We start from the raw sequence: 24,544 nt of genomic DNA on the forward strand, positions 1-24,544 counted from the left end.
AACGCCGTCTCAGATCCTGGCACTGCGGCAAACCCAAAGCCACCAAACATGCTCACGACCGCCACTTGGTGGCAGTGAGAGTGGCACACACAGGCGTGCCACGCACCGGGTGGAGCCCTGCTGGGGAGTGGCCGAGGACACTCTCAATAGAGGGGCTGAATCCTTGCTCTCCAGCCAACCCCAAGTCCGCCTTCCTTCCAACCAGACACCGACTCCCTCCTCCTACCCCCCACCACGCCCAAGAAAGGGATTTAGATGGTGCCACCCTGTGTTTGAGCAGAATTCCAAGGGAAGCTGGAGCACAGAGGAACAAGGCACGTTTAAGAGTCACACCCAAGGCTCCAGGCTGGTGGACTCTATTCCTCTCTGGGGAGCAAGGACAGAAAAAAAAAAATTCTAAGAGGGCAACATGAGATCCTAGAGAGAGGCCAGCCAGCTATGTTGCCACAAAGATGGTGCCAGAAGAGATTGGAAGGGAAAGAGTAGGACGAAGGAGAGCCCCTCAGGCCTTGCTGCTGGGTAGTGGGGTGGTTGGTGCCTGTGTGTATTTCATTCTGCCCTGTGCCTTGTGATTGGCTGAGCTGTGGTTGAGTTGAACTGGTTCTATCTCCCTTGTGAAAAGGCCCATATTCAATAACAGTCCTAGAAAGATGGAGATGTGCTCTAGGCCTAGAGAGGTGGGCAGGTGTTAGGAAGAGAAAGGCAACTGGGACTTGTCCTTCCAGAAAGACCACTCAAGGAGGTTTTGTGTTTAGGAATTTCTCTATGGCTTCCCAATTCGAGGTGGACAGATTTCCCTGTCTTTGAAATCCACCTCTGGAAGAGAGACCACGGATCAGCAATGAGCCCTCCCTGGTAGAGAGGAAGGCCCCTAGGAGCGGAACCCCAGCATCTGTGGTGACACAGACCAGCCCTACACCTCCAGACACGGTGCCATCAGGAGTCCTGCTAAACTGGACCTTGGGCCTCCATGTGGAAGAACTTCCAGCAGGTTGGGCTTTCCTTGCTTCCTGGGTGGCCAGAGGCTGTGGGTCAGTGACTAGGAAGATATTCGGGTAGAAGAATTGGCGGCTCTGGGTGACGTCAGGGGAGGTTGGGCGGCTCAGATAGGGGTAGGACCTGCTCAGAGGGGAGTAAAGCCATTGCCTGGCCTGGGGGCTCTCTGACTTCAGCACCTCCGGAAGTGGATGCAGCTTCAGAAGCAGCAAGGTGGTTTCCACAGCAGAGGAGAAAACAGGGAGGCACTCAGTCAAGGGGGTGAGTGGGCGATGCTTGTAACTTTTTTCCTGTTGAAGAATAGGCACCATAAGCAGAAGACATAGATTTCCAAATGTCAGGGTAATGAGGATAATCTGGGGTGACGCTAGTCCCCTGTGGCAGCCCCAGCCGTAGCAGGGTTAGGCCTTGGGTGTTGGAGAGTTAGGGGCAGATCACAGATGTAGACGGGGCTGAGCAATCTAAATAAGTGGTTCTCAGACTCCAGAAAGCACTGAATCACTTCAGGAGTTTCTGATTCAGTTGGTCTGAGGTGTGGTCCAGGAATGTGCATTTTGAACAAGTTCTCAGGTGACCATTGATGCAGGTGGACAAAACTTTGAGAAACACTGTTCTAAGAGATGGCAGTCACCTTGTAGGACAGTTAATCAGATCTGGATTTCCCACGCCTTTTGCATCTTTCTTCATCCTCCCCAACCATATTCATGTCTTTATGCAGTCATGCATGGTATATATGTGTTGGGGGGGTGTGGGGATGTGTGTTTTTAGGTGGGGGCAGCAGGAGGAAAAGGAGAGATTGTGAGGTCAAATCAGGCAGATTTAACTTGTTAGAACTATGATTCTCACTGGCAGGAGTTATCACAGAAGAATCCCTTACGGGACACTTTCAGCCCCCAGGTTCTGATGGATGGCTGCCCTGTTTCTGAAACCAGAACCCCTAGGTTAGAAGCATTGTCGGGAGATTGCTCTCTGCGGTCCGGTCAGATGGGTGTGGATTCTGCAGCTCGGTACGGGAAGGGTCCTAGTTACACTTCTCTCTGGAGGCAGGTCAGGGTCCCGGGGAGTGGAAGCAGGGGTCGGCAGAACCCAGGGCCTGGCCTGCTGCTGATGCTTAGCGAGTTGCTGCCGGTGCTGCTGTTGGAGCAGTTGGCGGGGCTCTCCAGGAGCGAGCACAGCGGAGGCCAGGCCAGTTGAGAAGGCATGCTGCAGGTTGGGATATCAGGGAGGGACTATGGATGTGGGGCAGTGCTGAGCTCCTGTTTGTTTAAGAGTGTGTGTATGGCTGGGGAGGAGTATGAGTCAGTCCTGGTCACCATTCCCCCCTCACTGTCTTTCTGGTCCACCTGTAATCAACCTGCTTCCCCACCAGCCTCTAGCCAGACACCTCTGCATGACTGGGAGCTGCAAGAAACATGAGGCTCAGACTACTGACAGGGAATAATGCCATTGACCCCTTGTCTCTCCTTTGTCTGAAGGCTGTGGGGATTCTCTATATGAAGGAGAAAGATGGGGTGGGTCCTCACTCAATTTTATGTTCTTCTGGGAGTTTATGTCTTTCCCCGGGAGGCTTTCCCTGGGGATCAATCACTTCCCATCTTTCCCCAGATTTAACGAGTCCTGGCCTAGGTCTTCTATGAACTTCCTCTCTGGCTTTTTTTTCATCTCATCTTTTCACAATTGTATCCACGCTGTAATTCTGTAAACCCCTGAGGCTGGGCCTATAGCCTTTCTTATTGTAGCCAGAACTTCGTTGGAATTGGAACATTTCTTCCTTACTCAGTTCTCTAAGAATGACATCCTCAGGGCTTACAGGTTTCTCATTAGTTGCTCCCCAATACCTGGCCCTTCATGTAACACAGGTTCCCAGCACAGTTTATCCCTGTGTTTCATATACGTTTTCCCCAGAGTTTCTTCCTGGTTTCTCTTCTACCTCCCTCCCCTCCCTAGCCAGGCTCTTCTGTCCCCCAGATTACAGGGTTCCTGGTAAGGACAGCTACTCAGTCAGCTCCAGTCCGCGACTGTGAATGTACATGGTGTCTCCACACCAGAGGAATTTAAGGTCCTTTCCCATGGATTAATGGTCAACATTTGGTCACCCTTCTTGACCCTGGTTACATTTCTCTGTTTATAAGCTTTTCCTACTTCCTGTTGTGTGAAGAAAATTACTATGTATTGGAGGGTGTTTCTACTTAATGGGAGTGTAGTTGATGGCTCTGGGGCACGGCCCTTGTGCCTATATGCCCGTGGGGCCCATTCTTTCTGGCATTTGTGTGCGTCCGTGTAGCTCTCTCTATACATGGTTCTGCGGTTGTTTCTGACGGTGTGCTTGCTTGCTTCGTTGGTGTAGTTGTATACACAGAGCTCTGTATTTCAGATGTGAATATCTATACAGGGATGAATGATTAGAGGAGCGAATGTGTCTACTCCAGGGGCTGGAGGGTCGGGGGAAAGAACAGGTCTCTTTCTGTGGTCCTATTGCAGACTCTGCCCCATTTGGCCACTACGGCTTCAGATTTTCTCATTTTCTTCCACAGACTTTGATTTTTGTTCCTAGTTGAGAATTGGGTACCTTAAGCCATCCCCATACAGGCTCTGGTTTAGAGCAAAGACAGCCAAGATCATTTCCACCTCCTCCTCCTGGTACTGACCCTGACAGTAAGTAGGGTGGACCAGAATTTGGATGCTTTAGGACCTGTGTATGTCAGAAACCCTAAGCCTTTGCCCCGAGCCATGGAAGACCAATCTTATGAGCCCTTGATTCAGGCTCACTTTAGAGCTGGCGGGGAGGGGAGGGTACCACAAGATAGGTATGGATGTGCCACGTGCTCGAGTTGGTTTACTGCTCCACAGAAGCAGCACATTTTAACCTGGGCGACTTGGCATTCACCTCTAGCATTCTGCGTGGGGCTGTGCTGACTCAGCCTCTGTCCACAGGAGCCACCCACTCGCTGAATCTCCAGAGCAGAAGTGCTGCTGCTGAGGACTGTGGTCTCAGGAAGGGGTTAGGGAGGAATGCTTCCGGCCACTGGGAACATGGAATGGCACACCCTCCAGAAGCACGTTGACTGACCTAAGTCAGCAGTTGGCCAGGCTCCTCTGTCCCCCAGATTATAGGGTTCCTGGTAAGGACAGCTACTCAGTCAGCTCCAGTCCACGACTGTGAATGTACATGGGATTCTCCACGCCAGGGAATCTGGGTGTAAGAGATTATGTTGAAGGGCAAGAGGAGGAGGAGTTTGTGGCTATATTAACTCCTGATGAAAAAATTCATAGTTCAAACTAAAGCCAACCTACCCTGGCTGTAAATCCCTAAAATGCATGAAACCACACCTCTAATCATCCCATGCAAGGTGTTTGCCAAGGTTTTCTTTAAAACGTTCCCTCTTTTTCTCCTGTTTTTTTTTTTCTCTAATTTTTCTTTGTTTGTTTTCAACTTTTATACACATATCACATTCCCAGAAAGCACAGAGTGAAAAAGCTTCTTTCCTCATACACATGCTGCTAAGAAAATAGTTTTATACACAGAATTTCAACAGGAGAGAGAAAAGGATAGAGAGGGAGGAAGGGAGGGGTGCACGAGAGATGCTGAGGCGGGGGAAGGTGGGAGCAGCAGGAGCAAGCCCGAGGTTGGGCAGTTCCACTCTTCTTGCATTTGGAACTGGCGTTTTTGGCATCATCAGAATAACTAATCCACCCCACCCCTGATGTGCTAGGTTAGGAGCTTTTCATTTTAGAAATGAATGGGACCAGAAGTGAGATTCACAGAGCATATGGGGACTAGGAACTGAGCTAAGTTTTCCCTCCCCTTTTCTCTCCTCCTATCTTTTCTGCACATAAGCCACTGCTTCAGTGTTAACATGTTCAAGGAACAGGGTGACAGGCCAGGAAACCTAAATCCCAGGGCTGGCTGAATTTGTGTGTGTGCGTGTATGAAATGGATACTGGTAGTAGAAGCAGCCTGAAGGGAGAGTTTGGAAGGAGACTACCTAGAAAGGGGAGGTCTTAGGGGCAAGGGTCGTAGGAGAAACTACCTGGAGGACTGGGAAATTTTTGCAGGCTTTTCTTTGCTAAAACACCTGCGTCTCCACCCATTGCCACTGCTGGGCTTTGGAGTTGCCACAGTTGCTTGATGCTCACAGAGACAACGAGGTTAGAGGTGGGGAATCATCTTCTAGCGCATTCCTCATCTGTTGGTTCCCTTGGTGATCTCACTCTATCAAAGGTTCGCCTTGTGCTTCAGTCATCTCCTTGCCCACCCATCCCCTCAGCTGTCATCAGCTCGAGACCCCATGAGCTTCATAGGGAGGCCCTAACTCCTTTGTGTGTGTGTGTGTGTGTGTGTGTGTTGCGGTTGGGAGGGGTGGGTACCTCCAGCAGCTGCTGCTTCCTGGAGGAGATGGGCCAGGCCGGAGGAAGCAGGGGCAGAAGATGGGGTGGTGTGGGAAGAACACAGACAGGGAATAAGGGTCCCCACAAAGGCAAAGAGGTTCAAGAAGGGCCAGAAATCTGAAGGGGGCACCAGGAAGGGAATGGGAGGAGAGGTGTGTGAAAGAAGTGAATGAGAGGAGATGGTGGCAGCTATGTGAAAGGGAAGCAGACCCAAGATTCAGAAACCAGACTGCCCGGGCTATAGTCCACCCCTTTCCTCCTGAGACGGCCAAGCTACTTTCAGTGACACTGACTTTTGTAACTCACAGCTGAGAATGAGGGGATGTTTGTTACCTGTCCTGATAAATACTCAATTCAGGGGGCAAGGATGGGGTTCTCTCCCCAGCCTCCAGGCTCTTCTCCCCATTACCAGCTCCTGCTCCTGAGGCTGGGCACAGCCAGGGCAGGGCTGCACTCTCGTTAGTCTTGTGGACCACTGAACCCAAGCAAGGACTTAAAGCCATTTGATCTTCCAGAGACAAGGTGGTTCAAAGACCCTTGAACCCTTAAAATGGGGTGGGGTGGGGAGTGACACAAACAGGAAAAAAACCACTTGTTTGATGGGAGAGTTTTCAGGCTTTTTTCTTTTCTTTTTTTTTTTCCAAGTTTGTTTTTCATTAGTTCATTCCTCTGGTCTCTCCATCTCTCTCTCCCGCACGTGTGTGCGTGCTCTCTCTCGCACTCGTGTTTTTTTTGTTTTTTTTTTGGTTGTGTGTTTCAGTTTTTTTTAAAAGAACTTTGGATTTGCCGTTGGTGGGCAGCGCCGGTCCCGGAGGCTGGACCGCCACGTGGCAGGGCTGGGACAAGGGGCAGGCCGACGGCTGCTGAGAGGATCTCTGTGTTTAAAGCCTTTGAGAATAAGTTACTGCAGTTTTCGGGGTGCAGGGTGGGGGCTGGCAGAGGGGTTCCTGGCCGCGGCTTCCCCTAGAGTTCAGGCCACAGGGGCTCCCCTGTCAGGTGAGGAGGGAGGGGTGTGAGGAGAGTGAGCTGGGAGCACTTCTCCCCGCTGACCTCCAGTTTGGTTAGAGTTTCGTGGGCTCCCTGCCCATCCCAGGCTCCAACCTTGGGAGCCAACTGAGTATGTGGAAAGAGTTTGTGAGCGGTATGGTGCTCTAGACGAGGGGGGTAGGAAGGAGAAGGGGGAGTGGCAAAGTTTATTTTCCTTCCCCCTTCCTTGTCTTGGGTTTTCTTTTTCCTTCTTCTTCTTCTTCTTCTTTTTTTTTTTTTTGGTGTTTTCTCAGTCAGTGGAACAACGTGGGATAACATATTTGTGTGTTTATAGGAGTTGGAGGGGTGACTGGGAATTCAGTAGGAAAGAGGCTGTAGGAAGATGAAACCAAGGATAGATTTTGTGTCTGGTGGGCAGGGTGGATGTGAATGAATAATCGAGATGGCAAGATGGATGTGTTGTCCGTGAAGACCAAGGGGCAAGGATTTGTGAAGGATCGGTGTGTCTGGGGGTGGAGGAGGAGGCAGGACTCTGCTGGAGGTGGGGTGTGTGAAGCCCACTGAGGGTGGGAACTGAGAGATTCCCAGGGGGGTGGGCAGGGCCAAGGGTGGGGTGAGGGATTTGAGCTCCCACCAGACACCCCTTGGGGTAAGAGAAGGAGCCCCGAGGCCCTCCCTGCCCCCGTGTCTTGGTTTATCTGTTTATAAAGCTAGAAGTGTAGAGGTAGTAGTAGTTTTTGGGTTGGAGTCCGTGTGAGGTAATCTTGCTTCCTCTTTGGCAAAAGCCACAGCAGCCGTGGCGGCAGTGGTGGCGTTGGTGGCGGCGCCAGGTGGGCCCCCTGGGGGCGGGGCCGCCTTGCGCCTGTGGGCCGAGGAGCGCAGGTGCGAGGCCAGGGCTTCTCGCCCACTCAGCAGCACCTCACATGCCAGGCAGTGGTAGGTGCAGATGGGCACCCGCAGTGGGAGGGGCATGGAACCCCCGGAGCCCCGCCCAAAGAAGCAGAAGGATCTCTGGTGAGCAGTGGCCAGAGCCTCCCCGTCAAATGCCATCTTGCACTGGCGGCAAAGGTAGCGGTGGGTCACGTCCACGGTGGAGATGCCGGTGCTGCCTGTCAGCAGCTCGTCGGCCTCCCCGGCCTCCCCCTCCCCTGGAGCGGGCAGTTCAGGCGGCTTCGGAGGCGCTGTGGCTATGGGCTCGGGGGCCTGGGGCGGTGGCTGGAGGAGGGCGTTGGGGAGCAGTCCGATGAGGGTCTGAGGTATCACGGGGTTCATGGGAAACAGTCCCTTCTTCATGCCATAGAGCTGTTGGAAGTAGGCCCCCTGTAACTGGGGGCCAAAGACAGCTGGCGGCGTGGCCCCCCCTGCAGAGGGCAACGGGAAGGGCAGGAACTGGCCCCCCAACAGGGCTGGGACAGTGGCCTTCAATGCTTTGAGGTTCTTGAGGGCGTCGGTGGAGGAGTTGGCGGGGGCTGCAGCTGGCTTTCGCTCACCAGAGACCTTGTCCCCAGAGGGTTCAGTAGGCGGGCCTGGGGCAGGGTCAGTGGTGCCTACTGTGGAGGTGTTGGTGTGGTCGGGCATAGGTCTCTGAGGTAAGGGGCAGCCTGGGCCAGCAGTCTGGACCACTGTGGTAGCAGGCAGGACTGAAGTGGCGAGGCCAAGGAGGCCTGAGGAGGCTGCAGGGCCTAGGAAGATGAAGAGTGATGATTAGCCACCTCCTGGCGCTGCCATCCTTCCTGCTGGAGGCCACCTCCAGCCACATACTCATGCGTCCCCACCGCCTGGCCTCCATGCTCCCTCTCCTCCCTTCTCTACCCCACCAGCTGGAAACACAGGGAGGCCAGGGAGGAGACTGGAGTTGGGAGGAGTCAAGAAGGAAAAGGAAGGGCACCTCATTAGAGGGAGATGCCCTCTGAAGTCCAGCTTCTCCCAACCTCTCACTCACCTGCGCTGAAAGGAGCTAAGCTGCCCAGCGGGGGCTGGGCCAGAGCTGGGCCGGACAAGAGGACCGGGGCCAGGCGAGGCAGAGCCGGGGCAGCCCCGAGGGGCACAGAGGCAGGTGTGGTGGCAGGTGGAGCCTTGGGAGCGGGGGGTGCCTCGGGTGCTGGGGCCAAGTCGTAGCACTTGCTTTCACTCTTCAGCTGGGCTCGGACTGCCTCCTTGAGCTTGGCCAGGTGCTGGCGGGAAAAGAGGTGGCCTCGGCAGGAGACATAGAAGTCATACTTGACATCACAGTAGGGGCAGTCGGTGCGCTGGGCTCCCAAGGGGCCCTCACTGCTGCCCCCAGCCCCACCGACTGCTGCCCCCTGCAGCTTGGCCTTCTTCTCCTTGGCACGAGCATTCTGGAACCAGACCTGGATGACTCTCTTGGGCAGCCCAATCTCCTCCCCCAGCACCTCGCACTCCTGCATGGTAGGGGTGCGGTAGGCTTCGTAGCAGGCTTTCATGATCTTCAGCTGCAGACTGCTCATCTGGGTCCTGTAGCGCCGCTGCCCCATTCCATCTGGGACCCCAGCCCCACCTCCTGGGCCCCCATTGGTCCCTCCAGCCCCGGGGGACTCTGGTTCAGCCAGGCTGGAAGCTGACGAATCACTTAAATCCCCTGCAGATGGACTGCAAGCCTCACTCTCTGGAGAAGCTTTAGACGGTTCCTCTGGGCCCTCATCCTCATTGGGTGGAGGGGGAGGTGGGAGAGGTAGAGGTGGCTCTGGTGTCAGAGTGGGGGCCTCTTTCCCAGGTGGCAGGAAAGGCAGAGGCCCAGCAGCAGGGGTGACCGTGGGGTAGGGAAAAGCAGGTGTTTCCCTCTTTGGGGCCTCCCTCCCAGCCCCATCATCCACCTTGCCCAGCAAGTGGTTGAACTTGGGGAAGGGTGCGGGGCTGGGTGTGACGGGGGCCTTGACTGCCGGACTGGGCACTCCCCCGGGGGTGCTTCGGAACTGGCCCTTCCTCTCCCGGGCCCTGGTGTTCTGGAACCAGACCTGCACCACTCGCTTCTTGAGCCCCACCTCCTGGGAGATGCAGTCGAGCATCTTGCGCGTCGGGTTGGAGTCCTGCATGTACCAGCGGTACAGGATCTCCAGCTGCTCGGGCAGGATGGTGGTGCGCAGGCGCTTATCCCTGGGGGGCTCACCCTCCCCACTGACCCCTGCTTCGCTGCCCGTGGGAGACAGGCTACCGTCCTCGTGCTTCCGTTTGAGGGGTGGCCCTGGCACTGGTGGAGTGCCTGGCACCGGAGGGTTTCGCTCCCCGAACACCAGCAAGGGCAGGTCTAGGAGGTGGGGGGCAGTGCTGGGCTGCACAGGTGGCAGGAAGTGCAGCCGGCGGTGACTGGTCAGGAGGTCCTGGCTGGGGAAAGACATGGCGCACTGGTCACAGGCGTGGACGGGGGAGGGCGAGAGAGGGGCCCTCCCTTCAGGCTCTTTGCCTCCTGGCTTCGTGGCCTCTGCTTGGCCCAGCTCTTCCCTGTCTGGAGGTTCTGGTGATGGACCCTCGGGCCCCGCTGGGGGTTCCGGGCCCTGTTCCTCCTCTGCGTCTTCCTCCTCTGCGTCTTCCTCCTCTTCCCCCCTCTCTGCCTCTTCCTCCTCTTCCGGATGCTGGTCGTCATAGCATTTCTTGAGGTGCCGCACCAAGTCAAAAACACAGGAGAAGGTGGCCCGGCAGCGCCGGCAGCCGGAGGCTCCCCCAGTACCTCCCCCACTGGGCACAGGCCCACCATCGCCGGCGCTTTTGCGAGCTTTCTGGCGGGCGTTCTGGAACCACACCACCACCACACGGCTAGCCAGGCCCAAGAGACTTGCGAGCCGCTCCACCTCTCCGTCCTTGGGGTAGGCGCTGGTCTCAAAGAAAGACTGCAGGGCTTGGGTCTGGAACTCTGTGAACTTGGTTCTGGAGAAGCGGCGGCCTGCAGGCACTAGGGGAGGAAGATTCCCTCTGGAGCCTTCTTCCTCCTCTGGGGGCCAGCGTCCTCCTGCCCGGCCTCGCTCCTCAGGGGGGCGGGCCCCCCCTGCCTCAGGCTCTGGGACCAGGAGAGGTGGGCCCAGGTGGGGAGCAGGTGAATCCAGAGGCCCATCGGGAGGTTTGGGGGACCCTGCCGGGGGCGGGTAGAGGCTATCATAGCTCTTTCGAAACTGAGCGGCGTATCGGCTCAGGGCCTCAAAGGGCAGAAAGCGGCGGTGCACGTGCTCCTCGTGTGTCTTGAGGATGAGCATATTGGAGAAGAGTCTCCCACAGGCCCCGCAGGCCAGCTTGTCCCCACCGCCCAGGGCCTCGGGTGGGGGTGGGGTTGGGGGAGGGGGCACAGCCTGCTTCCCTTCATTGTACTGGATCACCAGCTCAAAGCCAAAGTTTTCTAGAAGGGCTTTGGCTGCAGTGCGGGCCGCCTCGTTGGGCGTTGGCTGGGGGGGTGAGCTGGGCGCTGTCTCATTCCCCTCTTCTGCCGTGGGTGGCCGCTCCCACTCTCGCTCAGCCAGCTCGGCCTTAGGGGGCGGGGGAGGAGGGGTGGCGGCCGGCAGGGACAGCAGGGGTGCGGGCCCAGCCAGTGCCAGTTTGGGCCCTACCTTGAGGTCATGGAGGTAGAAGGGCAGGAGCAGCTGCTGCTGCTGGAGCTTAAGCAGGGACTCGGGCACCAGAGGGAAGGAGGGCAGGACTGGTGGGGCGAAGAGTGGGGCTGGGAATCGGTGCAGGTCCAGGGGAGGTGGGGGAGGGGACAGGAAGGGCAGTCCACCAGATACGAAGCCACCAGGGTCAGGGCCCTTCTTCTCAGTGCCCACCTCCCCCTCAGTCTCGCCTTCCTTGGGCTCTTCCGGGCCGCGCTCTGGCCCCTCGGCCTTGGCGTCCGTCTTGGCTCCCCTCGAGCGAGTCTGGTGCAGGACGGAGCGCATGTGGATCTCCAGGGTGGAGCTCTGGTTGTAGGAGACGCGGCAGACCGTGCACTTAAAGGGCTTGTCTGTGGCGGCGGTGGGGGTGGGTGCTGCACCAGCTTCTCCGCGGGCAGGCCCGGAGGGGTCAACGGCAGCCTTCTTCATCTTGTGCAGGTGGGAGACCGAGTTATAATGGACCAGGAGGATGTTCTTCTGCGTGAAGGACTCCTTACACACAGTGCACTTGTAGGGCCGGGCAGGGTCGAGAAACTTGTCCAGGGCAAAGTTGGTGGTCTTCCGATAGGTCAGAGGGTGGCGAGAGTCAGCTGGAGCTGGCTCTGCCAGGCGGGGCTCCCCGCCAGCCCCCTCTTCCTCCTCAGCCGTGGTGGGTGGAGGAGCTACTTCGTCAGCTTGGGCATCGGGCCGAGGGGCTGGAGACGGGGCTGGAGAAGGGGGCTGGTCAGGGCTTCCCATGGGCTTGTCTGGGGCCTCGGCTGAGGGCAGGGGAGGCTCAGGAAGAGGATCAGGACTGGCTTCCGGGGTCAGGTGAGGGCCTTCTAGGGGAGAGAGAAGGGGGCGCAGTGAGAAGGAACCTTGTCTAAATCAGACCCCACCCACTCAGTATCTAGGGCAACTCATCCTTGCCTCAGTTGTCTTTAGACCTTCTTGGTCCGAGGAATCCAGGTCCCCTTTCCTGCCACCTTGGGAGGTGTGCCCTCCCTTCCTTACCTGCTGCTTGGTCTCTGCTGGGCACAGGCTCTGGCCCGGGAGCGGGGGGCTCTGGGCCATCCCCCAGAGGGCTTAGAGCGGGCCCAGGCAGCACTTTGGTCGTCAAGGTCATCTCTACAGTTGTGGCCTGTGATGGAAGAGATCCCAGTGACTTCCCACCACCGTCCCGCTACCCCAGACCCCCCAGCTCTGCACCTGTGTCTGTGCCCAGCCCAGCTCCAGACTCCTCTGTGGACAAACCTCCCACCTAACTTCTGCCTGCCCCACGGAGGAGAGGGCCTGGGCTGCTGCCTCTCCTGTCTGGCAGCCGCGCCTGCTGTGGAACAGTTCCTCTCAGGGCCCAAGGGCGCTTCCTCCCCAGCGAGTAGAGGCTCTGGACGGGTTCGGCTCTGAGGTTCCCTCCAGCTCTAAACTCCACCTTCAGATCCACGCAGAGCCGCTCCCCTCAGCACACACAGCTGCCCGGACACCGCGGCCTCTGCCTCCCCTCGTGCCCGGCCCCCCAGCCTGCACTCACCGCGAGCAGCAGCCTCTCAACGCACTCGGGCACCACGTTGTGCAGGTGGCTGAGGTGGAAGTGCAGGGCAGGCCGGCCCACCAGCTGCTCCTGGCACAGAGGGCACCGGTACTTGGGCTGCACTGCGTGCTGGGAGAGCGCGTGCGCCCTCACCTGCTCAGACTCTGGGCTCAGGAAACTGCAGTATGGACAGCAGAACACCTGGGGCACAGAGGCGGTGGGGGAGGTGTCAGGGAGGGGTGGGACTTACCATCACTGCGGGGATACAGCCTGGTCCTACCCCTGATGGAGGAGGAGTCCCAGTCCTGAAAGCTGGCTCCTCCCTCGCTTCACTTGGACGGGGACAAAGGCCTAGGCTGCGCTGCCCTGGCCTGCCTTCTTTGTCCTGGCCTCTCTCTTCCCCTGTCTCTGCTGCCCTACTCCATTCAGCCGACAGGACGGCCCTGTACCTACCTCCTCTGATTTAGTTTTCTTTCCTTACCTGCCCCCAACCTGCCTGTATCTCCTCCGTGAAATAGCTCCCCTTGCTTCTGGCACTTCCTGGACCCAGAGGCTCCCGAATCCCTGCCGCTCTGCCTCTCCAAGGTCCCTGGACTAAGCGGGGCGCTCCCTATCTGTCTGCTCAGAAGCCGGCTCATTCTCCCTCCGCTCCCACTTTCTTTGCCTGCCTTTTTCTCCCCTTCCCTTTTTAATGTAAACAAACACCACAGCTCCCCCAGTGGCCCTGGAAAATTCTGGCCTGGCTCTTTTGGTGCATTCCCGCCCGGACCTCCAGAGGGTGGGGCGTGAAGGCCCCTCTACTTCCGCCTCAGTCACCTGACTGCCTGGCCTGCAGCCTGCATTTCTGTCAGCCTGCACTTCCTCTCCTGTCGCCTGTGCCACTGGTCCAGGTCTGCATGTCAGGGAGGGGATGGCCATAAAGGAGAGGTATCCAGACGCTCATCTTAACGCACCTAGCCCTGGGAGCAGATAGCTGGAACAGGAGTTAGGAGGCAGGGTAGCTGAGGACATAAGCCGTTAACTGCAGCAGTTTGCAGTCGTAATACACACGGCCTATTGCAGTCCAGTTTGGAGAGCTGGGAGGCACAGGGTGGCACCTCAAAACCAAAGGCTGGGAATCCCCTCAGAATGAACCCTTTCAGGCCCCAGAGCTAAGCTACTCTTGGGCCCTGCCTAGGTCAGCCACTCGGAGACTTGCAGAGCTTGCTGTCTGTGTGGATCATCTGGGTCAGTTCCTCTACCCTGAGGAAGGAGGTGCCAGGGCAGTTCCACCCAGGCTCAGGGTTCTCTGTAGAAGATGAACTTCACATCTTTCTGCTCCCAACAGGAATAAAGAGCTGGGCAGCAGCTGGTGTTTTATTTTTGCCTTTCTCTTTTCATTTTGTCTCCCTCTGTGCTCCACCCCTCAGGGCCAGCTCAGCTGGTGCTCACATCCGGTAACTGGAGCTAGGTGCAATTTCTGAAATGTTGTATTTGGAGTGACGTAAGTCACAAGCATGACAAAATTAGATCTGCCTTTGGTCTGAAATCTCTTGTCTGTAAATATCTACTAATTAGAAGTTCAGCCTTTAGGATGTGAGCAGATCTCAGTAAAATTAGACGCCCCCCCCCCAGCCCCAGATCTTCCCAGTTACCCCGGTTCTGACCATGGTCTGGTCGGCACTGTCTCCAGGAGGGCCAGTCTTGTTCTCTGCCTCTTCAGAAGCTGAAGATGAAAGGAGAGATTAAGAGACTCTGACAGCCCCTCCCTCTTCCTTTCACAGACCCTCGGCCCTTAAGATGACCTGATTTGTAGCAGAGGGCTTCCAAGGTAGGGGTGGGCTCTGGGGAAAGGGAGAAAGGACAGGGAAGTACAGAACTGCACTCAGTACAGGGAGGGAGCTTGGCAGGGCTGAGCCCGGGTTAGCGGGATGGCCAGAGGGCAAAAGCACCCAGCTTTCTGTGGCTCCGCCTCCCTTCCCTCTGATGAGCCCTTTCTTTTGATCACTTTAGCTCCTTCTGCACAGGAGGCCTTGCTGGGTGTCTGGATTACCGCAAGGTCCCATGAGCACCTCAGAATGTATAATATTAGGACTGGGGTGGTGAGGAGGGCAAGGGATGGAGAAAGAAATGGACCAGATGAGCAACTCACCCAATGGTTCTGTCTTATTCTGGGCATCTTTCTCAGGGGTGGGTGGCTCAGCTAAGGGGGTGACAGGAGCCTTCCCTGTGTAGGATGAAGGGAGAGTCAATTTAAAAGGATGAAGCATCAGAGAAGGGAGGACATAGGGCAGAGGAAGCAGGACAAGCAGCCAGGCAGCAAAGGGAGAAGATGGATAGATGAATCAATAGGCAGGAGAGGACAAAAAGCCGCCAAAAAGAAATACAGAGGATGAGGGGGGAAATTACAGTGTTGGAACTGGTAGAGCCTAAGAAATCATCTCTGCGAGTCTAGCCCCGTCATTTAAAGATGAGGGAACAGGTCCAGCAGCGGGCGACAGAAACAGGACCAAACTCAGCTCCCTGTCTTGACTGATCCTGGAAGAAGGGAGCCCAGAAATGTAGAGTGAGGGGCGCCGAAGAGGGAAGGTGAGGTTGAAAGGAAGCAGCTGCGGTGAGCAGGAGGCGGCAGGTCTAGCTGGGAGAGGAGGTTACCACTCAAGCAAGAATTGACAGATGTGTAGGAGTTTATTTTCGGTGGCGGCCTAATTAAAGTGTTAAAGTTCCTTAACTCCATTCAGTCCTGCTCCAGGATCGTTAGCTATTGATCTGGGCCCCTCCGGCACTTAACTCCAGCCAGTGTATTGGCAATTCAATTAGCACCAGTCAATGCTGCATGTTCCTGGCTCCTGCTGCCCCTGCCCTCACCCTTGCCCACCGCCGGCCTCTGCAAAGCCTGGACACCTGTGCCCACCTCTCACAGCCCCTTCCAGGCTCTTCTGCACCCTCTGGATCAATGGTGCCTGGCGGGCTCTTCCCAGTCTCTCTCGTACAACCTCAGCTGCCTAAGGGGGACCCTAAGCCCAGCCTTCGGACTGAAGACCTCCTAGGAGACAGGAAGAGGCTGGGGAGCTCATCAAGGGCTTCCCATCCTGCTGCCTTCGGGCCATGCCCCCAGCTCCCACCTCCTTCTGACAAGTCCCGGCCCAGCCCAAAGCTGATTCTATTCTTTCTCTGTTTTTCTCCCTTCCTCTCCTTCCTGACCAGCTCCTGCCACACCCCACACACACACACCCCCGCCCCCCACAAGCTTTGCCAGCACACCGGTCACCACTCGGAATCACTGGGTGGTTCCTTCTCACCTCCCTTCCTGCTCCACTTCTCCACCCAGCAAAATCCCTGCTCTTCTCTGCTGCCTCCTCCAACAGCCTCCTGTTCCCCATCTCCCTCGGCTGCCCCAGTGTTCCTAAAAGCCAGTTTCAGCAGCCTTCCCAGCGCCTTTCCGCTTGCTCTGGACTGTGCACGGACCCATTTCTCGTCCCCGTGCCACTTTCTCCTGGGCCCCCAGCTCCCGCCCTGGCTGCCCTCCCGGCCCAGCTCTTCTTCTCCAGTGCCCTCTTCCTCACCGGGAGGCCGGAGCTGCCCGTGGCTGAAGCTCAGGATGCTCTGAAGAGCTGAGAGCCCCTCGTCGGCTGCGGGGCCGCTCTGTAGCAGCTGCAGGTGCCGCTGGGCCTGGGCATCGCGGTGGGCAGGGGCGCGCAGGTGCTGCAGCACAGCCAGGCGGGAGGGCGTCTCCCAGGCGCACAGCAGGCAGCGGAACAGCCCCAGCTCCGTGCCCGCCGCCGCTGCCCCCTCCATCTCCAGCAGAAACTGCAAACGGGAAGGAGGCTGCTCAGGCGCAGAAGGATGGACGGACGCCCCCAGGTCCCGGGGGCCCCTTTGCCTCCCCGGGGGGCCTGACCAGCAGCACCCCGACACCCCTTCCTCCTCCTTGGGCCCTCCTCTTCCTTCCTTTGGCCACCTGAGTGTGACTGCCTTTTCTCCCCCGTCTCCTCCTCTTCCTCCTACCAATCCTGGACTCCCTCCTAGTATATGAATGGAATCTGGTTCCATCCTCTTGAACTTCTGGGGACAAGATGGGCTGAGCAGACACAGAACCCTCCCCCTGGTCCCAAACACCAGAAAAGTTGAATAAAGTACTGGAGTCACTTGGTCAGAGTCCACCATCCTTTGGTCTTTCTCCACGTCTGTCTCCAAATAGTTTTTCCCCTGGTGCCCTGGCCTTTTTTCTCCAATCCCGCCCCCCTGGGTTTTCGCATCACCTTCCCACTCTGCGTCTCCTTGCTCCAGCCCCGTCCCCTTCTCCTCTCTCCCTCAGGCTCTGTGCTGTGCCCTTCAAATCCCAGACCCTTCCTGCCCCACTCTCACCTTATAGATCTGGCTGTTCTCTTCATGGGCCGCACCCCGGGCGTGCAGCTGCATCTTCTCCTTGCTGTTGGACTCAAAGTCACAGATGTTGCAGCGCAGGTGCAGGGTGGGGACAGACCCATAAGGAGCCCCATCTCCCAGGGGCACTGGGGAGGGGGTGCCCATGGCCCCACTCCCCTCCCTCAGGTGGGCCGCCAGCTGGTACTTTTGAGCATGTTTGTCGGTCTTGAGGTGGAGTTGGAAGTTGGCCTTGAGCTGGGTGCCATAGCAGCAGAGCTTGCAGCGGTGGGTGTCACCAGCTACCTCCTTCCACTCGGCCTCCGGGAGGCTCCGGCCCACGCTGCAGTGGTAGAGCAGCAGCTCCAGGCTGTCTGTGCTGAAGGCCTGGCACACGAGGCATCGGAACACCTTCAGGGATGGGCTGTCATCTGGGGGCGGCGAGGCAGGCAGCCCGTCGGACAAGGGGCCCAGAAGCTGACTTTGAGGCAGGTGGGCATCGGGGGAGGGGCTGCCAGGGGCTAGGGGACAGAGACAGGTTAGTGGCCCCAGGAAGGAACAGGGCAGGGTCAGCTTGCTGTGTGGGAATGGGAGGGGTGGATGCGGAGGGAGCTGGGGTTATTTAAGCGGCAGGACTGGCCCTGGGGAGAAAGCAGGGAACCGAGTTTGGCCCCGAGGAAGGGAAAAGAGAACACCCAGGGAGCTTACCAGCTGTGGGGAACTTGCGGGCAGGTGCTCCGAGGTGGTGGAAGCCGTTGAGAAGCAGCTGGGCTTCCAGGGGCTTGTCTGGCCTCAGCCCGGGGCCAGGCAAGGGAGCCTGAGGCTGCCCCAGGGCCTGCGGTCCGAAGTACTGGAAGAGGTCAGGGGAGGTGGCCGGGGCCGCCCCTGCTGGGGGAGGGGGGCCTGGCCCCACCAGCCCCGGCGGCAGCCCCAGCGGCAGCCCCTGGTGCAGCATGAGGACGTTCTGCATGTGCTTCTCGGAGGTCATGTGGATGCGCAGATTGCGGGAGATGTTGGTCTCGTAGCTGCACACCTTGCACTGCCAGGACGCTTTGGTCTTGGGCTCCTTGTCCCCCGCGGGGGGCGGGAGCGCTGCCTCTGGGGGGCTCCCCTGCCCCCCCGGCCCCGCCTGGAAGCCCTGCAGGTTGGCCAGGTGCTTGTCGGACTGCATGTGGATGCTGAGGTTACCCTTGGTGGTGGTGGAGTAGTTGCAGACGTCGCAGCGGTAGGGCTTGTAGCCACAGTTGTAGCTCTCCCCCCGGGCGAGGCGGGGGTGGGCGCCCCCAGCGCTGCAGTAGCTGCAGTGACTGTTGCTCTCAGGGTGCTTCTCCCGCATGTGCACATCCAGGGTCTGCTGGTACTTGTAGTGCCAATTGCACTTGGGACACTTGAGCGTCTTGCAGGAGTTGCGTGAGTGTAGCAGAGCCATGTGGCTGGACAGGCTGAGGCCCTGGAAGGCCGCAGGGACCGGGGTGTAGTCGTCGGCTGGGCGATAGGGCTGGGGTGGCTCACCAGGGTCTTCGGGGGAGCCCACTGGGGCAGGGAGAACGCCCCTGTCCTTGGAGGTGGGTGAGCTTTGGTTGAGCGGGGGGCAGAGCCCTCCATCCTCCTCTTGCCCCTCGGGGAACCAACCTGGCCCTGCCTCGCCTGCCAGCGTCGGCGATTCTTTGGCTTGGCTTGGGCTGGGGTTCCAGGCGGCCGGGGTTGTCAGCGGGGAGGGCGGGCTGAGGGCCATGCCTTCTTCCACGGGCAGGACAGGGGCCTGGGCTTCGGCTGCAGCGGGGCCATCCTCGGTCTGAGCCGCGTGGGCCTCCATGTTCACGGTGCTGCTGTTGTCAAGGAGTATTTCTAAAGGGGCGTGAGCAGGCAGTTGTGGTGCCAGGAAGCTTAGGAGGGCCACGCAGCCCTCGTCCCCCTCCCGGAGCACGGCTGGGTTGCCTGGCAGGCCTTGGTGTTGAGCAGCGGTTAGCTTCACCCCGTGAGACTGTGTGTGACCCACAAAGGCCTGGGGCCTGCCGAAACCCAGGCGGCACGGGAGGCAGAGCCAGAAGAGTGCCCTGGGGTCTCCTCCCCTGCTCCCCATGGGGCCATCTTTGGGATCTCCAGGTGGGTTTGGAGCCAGCTGGTAGCTCCAGAAGGCTCCATCCCTTCCCTCACAGGTGGCCGGAGATGGCGCTGAGGTATCGTGGGACAGAATTTGGTCAGAAGAGCTAAAGCCTTGGATTGGGTCAAAGCCATGTTGGATGTGAAGGGCAGTGAGGTGTACAGGGGGTGGGTGGGCAAGGAGGGGCAGGCTGGGCTCTTCCTTGATGCCTGCCTCACCCCAGGGGAAGCCCTTTGGTAACGGGAGTTCGCTGCCCCCTGGCAGGGACAGCTTGGCCACTAGGCAGGCCTCACCGCCAGCTGTGAAGACTAAGTGGTCGCTCAGGTCCACAGGAGGGAGCCCTCCCCCTTCCTCCTCCTGCTCCCTGTCTTCTTCCACCCCCAGGTCCTTTGGCGGGAAGCCACCACAGCCCGGCTCCTCTTGGGGCTCCCCTATCTCCTTTGGTGGGACGAGGCCACAGCCTGGCTCCAGGGGCCGCCCCCCGGGCGCTGAGGACCTCATGCTCTCAGAGGCGGAGGGGGCAGCAGGGGGATCTTTGGTGACAGGATCAGAGGGGGTGCGGGGGGAGGAGGTGTCCGGAGGCGGGGACGGGGCATTGTGCCCAGGGGAGGGGGTGGTGCCAGCGGTAGAGGACGAGTTAAGGGTGGCCATGGCAGACAGAGGAGAGCTGGGGGTTCATTTCAGCGTGACAGCCAGGACCCTGTGGGGGAGACACGGAGAGAGCGGAGCTGTGAGGTGGCGGCGGAGACACCCAGTCAGGCAGTTGATTCTCCGGATCCTCCGGCCCCACCCTCCTCCCTGAGCGCCGGATTCAAGTACCCATTTGCCAGCTTGAAGCTTCATTACCTTAGCGTCTAACAGACTTCAAAGTGAACATGTCCAGAATCAGAACTCTGTATTTCTGCCCTGAACTTGTTTCTTCCCATCTTTCCTATCTCACAAATTGGTACCACCATTTATCTGGTTGCTTAGGCTAGAAACCCCCAGTTTCCTCTCGCCCTCACCCACAGGCAGGCAATTTGACAGCAGGCTCTCAAGCGAGCGTCTCAGCCTTCCATTCATCCTCATCTCCGGCAGCACCATGCTGGCCCAAGCCATTACTGTCGCTTTCCTGAACTAGTGCGACAGACTCCACGTTGGCCTCCACTTCCACTGCTGCCCCTCCTTCCACTCAGAATGATCTTTTATTTAATTCTCAATTATGAGAAATGCCAAACATACATAAAGATAGACCAAACAATATAAGGAACCCGTTTGTACTCATCGTCACCCAGCTTCAACAGTCTCCAAACTCAGGGCCAATCTTTTCTTTTTTTTTTAATTGAAGTGCAGTTGATCTACCATGGTGTGGCAATCTCTGCTTACAGCAAAGTGACTCAGTTACACACACAGAGACATTCTTCTTTATATTCTTTTCCATTATGGTGTATCACGGGATATTGAATATAGTTCCCCGTACTATACAGTAGGACCTTGCTGTTAACTCATGGCCAATCATGTTTCATCTATATCCTCACCCACTTCCCCTTTTCCTGTATTGTTTTAAAGCAAATTTCAGGCATCATAATCACCTTTCAAAATGTAAACCATACTCTATTCTGCCGAGAACCCATCAGTGAGTTCTCACTGCACTGTGAATAAAATCCAAACTCTGCTCCCTGATCTACAAAAAAGGCCTATTTGATCTGGCACCTGCCTACTTCTGACACATCTTTAATACTCTCCACCCCACCTGGCTGGCTAACTCCAGCCCACTGGCCTTCTTGGTTCGTCAAACACACCAAGTTCATTCCCACCTTAGCAGCTTTCCTGAGCTGTTTACTCTGCCTGCAGTGCTCTTCCCCCAGACTTCTGCCCAGTGGCTCCTTGTCATTCGGTGTCTGCTTAAATAGCACTTCTTCCAACAGGCCTCGCCTCTCTACAGAAGCTAACACAGCCGGCGGAGGGATAGGGGGGGTGGGGAGGGGTATTTTCTTCCGAGATTCATCACTACCTGATATTTGCTGGTTTCCTTATTTCTCCCTTCTAGAAACTAAGTTCCATGAGCGCAGGAACTCTGCTTTATTGGTTGCCTTATCACTGGTACCGAGAAAGATGCCTGCCACATACCCATACATGTCTGTTGAATAAATCAGCTCTGGGAAAGACCCTCAGATTTTCCATACCCTGAAGAGTTAGTTTCCCTAAGTCAAGGTCCTCTTGCCAGAGAGGCCACAGTGACTTTCCTCTGGCCTGCAGACACCATGCTACTCTCAGATGCATTCCAGATCCATCTCTCGTCACAGGTGGGAGAGCTTCTGGCCAATTGAAAGACAATGGCTTGTATGAGATGAGCCGCCCCTCTCCTCCTCCCCAGGGATTAAAAACAAAAAGTAACAGTAATAATATTACGGTACATATAGCATGGTCCTGGCACTGTGTTAAATGCTTTAATCAATTATCTCATTTAATCCCACGACAACCTTATTTTATGGGTGAGGCACCCAAGAAAGAGAGGCTGAATAATCTGCTGATTGTCACACAGCTCCAAGGTGGTGAAACTAGAAAAGGACTGGCGGGCACAGAGCTAGACCCCAAAGCTGTGGCCTGGGCTCCTCCATCTACCCGGACTGCCCCTCAGACAGTACTGACAAAATGAGCCTCCAAAAGTCTAGAAGTCAGGATTCCTGAGCTGCCTCCAGCTGACTAGAATTACCGAGCCCCACCCCATTTTTTACCTTGGTCCCCCCTCAAACTCACCAATCCCCCCATGCCTCACCATCCCATGCTTCTCCCAGTGTCCCAGGTGGCCTGACTCCTCTTCAGTTCTTAATTATCAGCAGATATCGAACGATTAAACCTTTAGCGCTCAGGCCAGAGTGCTGCCAGGAAGTGGTGTGGCCTCTCCCGCCTTGGGCAGCCTCTAACCCTCACCTTCAGATTCCCTGATTTGGAATGGGTCCTTGGTCTGGCCGCACTCAGCCTGGAGGCCCCCATTCCCACTCCCCTCCGCCTCCTGGGGGGCCAGCCAGGCGTGAAGTCGAAGGAGGAGCCATTAAGGAGCTCCGCGAGGGGCTGGCTCTGCATGCTAATGAAAATGCAAATCAGCACCTGGGCCGAGGCGGGGGTGGAGAACTAACAGGGAAGTAAAGGAATTGGACGGGGGGCGGGAGGCAGTTATCTTACATAACCAGAAAGCAGAAGCCCTGAAGTTGTGGGATAAAGGTATTCTTCCTATGGAATCCTTGGGGTGCCGGGGGAAGTGGGGAGATACATGTGCTGGAGTGTGAGGGCCTGACATTCCACTGTCACCCCCATAACGGGGGCTCACCTGGTAGGAAGAACTGAGACCGGGCAAGAGCGGCCCCTCCTGGGCCCTGACACTGAGGGCTGAACTTGGTAGGTGCTCTCCCCCTGCTGGCCCACCTCACATCCGTCAGCAACTTCTCTCTGGCTCCCAAATCACAACTCTAGATCAAACTGCAGAGGAGGGCTAGGAAGACCTAAGCCCCAAATCCTCTCTCCAAAGCTTTTACTTCCCAGGACTAGAAAAAGACAGCTGGTTCCTAGCTAGAAACCAAAGGAGCTTAGCTTTGGGCTAGCTAGTGGGTGAGACCTGGATCAGCGGAGGGAGGGTGGGTCTGAAGCTGTTTAAAATTGCAAATCTCTTTCCCCCCTCCCCCTCCCCCTCTACAGGAAAGAATTTCAATTGCAAATTTATCTCTGCCTCAGTGCCTCTCTTCCCGCTCCCCCCACTGCCACCAACTCCCCTCCCCCTTCTTCTCTGTGCTTCTCCCATCACCCACTATTTATTGAACTGCAGCAATTATTTTTTCACTTTCCCCCCCTCCTTCCATTTTCCTCCGCCTCAGTCTTTTCTTCTGTCCCTGTCTGAATCTCTGTGTCCCTTTCTCTGCCCTTCCTACCTTGACCTCAGTTTTCATCTCTTTCTGGAGACAGGTCCCCACGCACCACCACCAGGCCCAGAGTCTTATTCTCCCTCAGACCACTGTCATTCCTCCTGTGGTTCCAGGCTTTCCTTAAGGGCATCTCTTCCCCCTCAGGGTACACCTTAGACGAGGGGAAAGGGAGAAGGCAAGCCCTTAAAGGCCCTGGCATTCCTGTGTGTGAAGGAGGGAAGGAGGAAGAGGGTGGATCGGGTGTAGGGTGGAGGTGGGGGGATAGTCAAAAGGAAGGACCTGGGTAGAGGCGAGGGCCGGGGGCCCACGAGGAGAGGGGTTAGGGGAGACCGAGCAGGCAGTGGTGGCGGTGTGATTAGAGCAGAGATTGATGTGAAGGGGCGCCACAGACGGCGGAGAGAGTCAATAAAACGAGAGGATCACATTAGAGGCGACAGAAAGAGCTTTAAATTACAAGGCTGCTGCCACCGAGGGGGATGGGAGGAGGCAGGCCTGGAGCCAGGGGAGGGTGGAGAGTTCTGAGGGTGTAGTCATCCCCTAAGATGAATCATCTAGCTCCAAAATGGCCCTCAGCCTCCAGAGCTCGCTTGCTGCCCCTTCATTCCATCTCCCTCCCTAATGCTTCCTTCCCTCACAGCGTGAGGAGAAAGGGAAAATGGAGAGAAAGCTATGGGGAAACAGAAGAGATTTTGGGGGGGTATTGCCCTCTTCCTCTGTCCAGACCCAGGTCCCTCGTTATTCCTCAAGGAGAGAAGGAAAGGATGGCAGTGCTACTTCTTTCAAAGGTCAGCTAGGGACTTGTTGCCCCATCAACATAATCCCTGAACTAAGATATTCTTCCATGGGAGGTGGGCAGAAAGGCACCCTGTAAGTAGCTGCACAAGAATTCCTACTTCTTGAAATGTACCGTACTTAGAACAGGAAGACGCCAGGGAAACAGGAGGCTTCAGGACAGACAGTAGGACCCAGAGAGCTACCAAGAAAGATGTTATGAGAGGGACAGAAAGGCTTGGATGTGAAGTGGAAAGCTGCAAAGGCGGGCTCTGAGACCACAAAAGACAACACTCTTGAGACTTCAGAACCGGAGAATTACAGAAGCCAAAGGGACAAGGGCAAAGGAAGGACCAAAGAAGTGAGGCCTGAGGAAAGGAAGAATGTGCCCCTCACCGAGGAGGCGCCAGGCCGTGGGGCCTATAGAACTGGAGGCAAAGCTGGCCAGGGGCACTTCCTCTGGAGCTGGAGTCCCAGCAAGACCAGGACTCCCCTGGGCTGGAGCCCCCTCCCACCTCTGGCGGAGCTGGAGTGGAAAAGTGACACGACTGCTCCCTAGTGGTTATGGAGGGAACATCACCGAGGAGAGGACAGGCCCACAGGGACAGACTGGCTTTCTCCTCCCAGCTCCCCTCCTTAAAACAAAAAACAAAAACCCCTCTCCTTTCTTTTCTTCAAACCCAAAGACAGGGCAAAGTCTTCCCCAGCAAAGTTGGCCAGAGGGCACTGGCACATTTGCTTACAATTTGCATACAGTGATTTCCAAGTCCGAGCCATCCAGACATTTTTGCCTTTCACTTTTCCAATTGTTCCATCTATCCTCTTTCCTTGGAGCCCATTTTAGGGACCTTTTCTTTCTTCTCTCTGAAATCTCTGCCTCCAGCCTGCCCTCTTCCACACTAACTTTGCCCTGCCCGTCTCTCCTTTTGGTTTCAACCTGTTGCTTTTAAGA

The 24,544-nt window shown here is 56.9% G+C and overlaps 1 protein-coding gene across 1 annotated transcript in view; it reads right to left on the reverse strand.

The window, feature by feature from the left end:
- Positions 1-5,790: 5,790 nt before the first annotated feature.
- Positions 5,791-24,544, reverse strand: part of ZFHX2 (zinc finger homeobox 2) — a 28,668-nt gene continuing 9,914 nt past the window's right edge. The window contains exons 2-10 of the mRNA XM_061180660.1: positions 17,527-19,622; positions 16,822-17,339; positions 16,020-16,263; positions 14,606-14,680; positions 14,121-14,179; positions 12,475-12,675; positions 11,958-12,084; positions 8,315-11,785; positions 5,791-8,054 (exon numbers count right to left, since the gene is read on the reverse strand). Coding sequence (XP_061036643.1) covers positions 7,075-8,054; positions 8,315-11,785; positions 11,958-12,084; positions 12,475-12,675; positions 14,121-14,179; positions 14,606-14,680; positions 16,020-16,263; positions 16,822-17,339; positions 17,527-19,573 — 7,722 coding nt within the window. The 5' untranslated portion in view covers positions 19,574-19,622 and the 3' untranslated portion in view covers positions 5,791-7,074. The remainder of the gene's footprint in view (positions 8,055-8,314; positions 11,786-11,957; positions 12,085-12,474; positions 12,676-14,120; positions 14,180-14,605; positions 14,681-16,019; positions 16,264-16,821; positions 17,340-17,526; positions 19,623-24,544) is intronic.

The sequence above is a fragment of the Eubalaena glacialis genome, chromosome 2 (genome assembly GCF_028564815.1).
Source record: "Eubalaena glacialis isolate mEubGla1 chromosome 2, mEubGla1.1.hap2.+ XY, whole genome shotgun sequence".
Taxonomy (NCBI): domain Eukaryota; kingdom Metazoa; phylum Chordata; class Mammalia; order Artiodactyla; family Balaenidae; genus Eubalaena; species Eubalaena glacialis.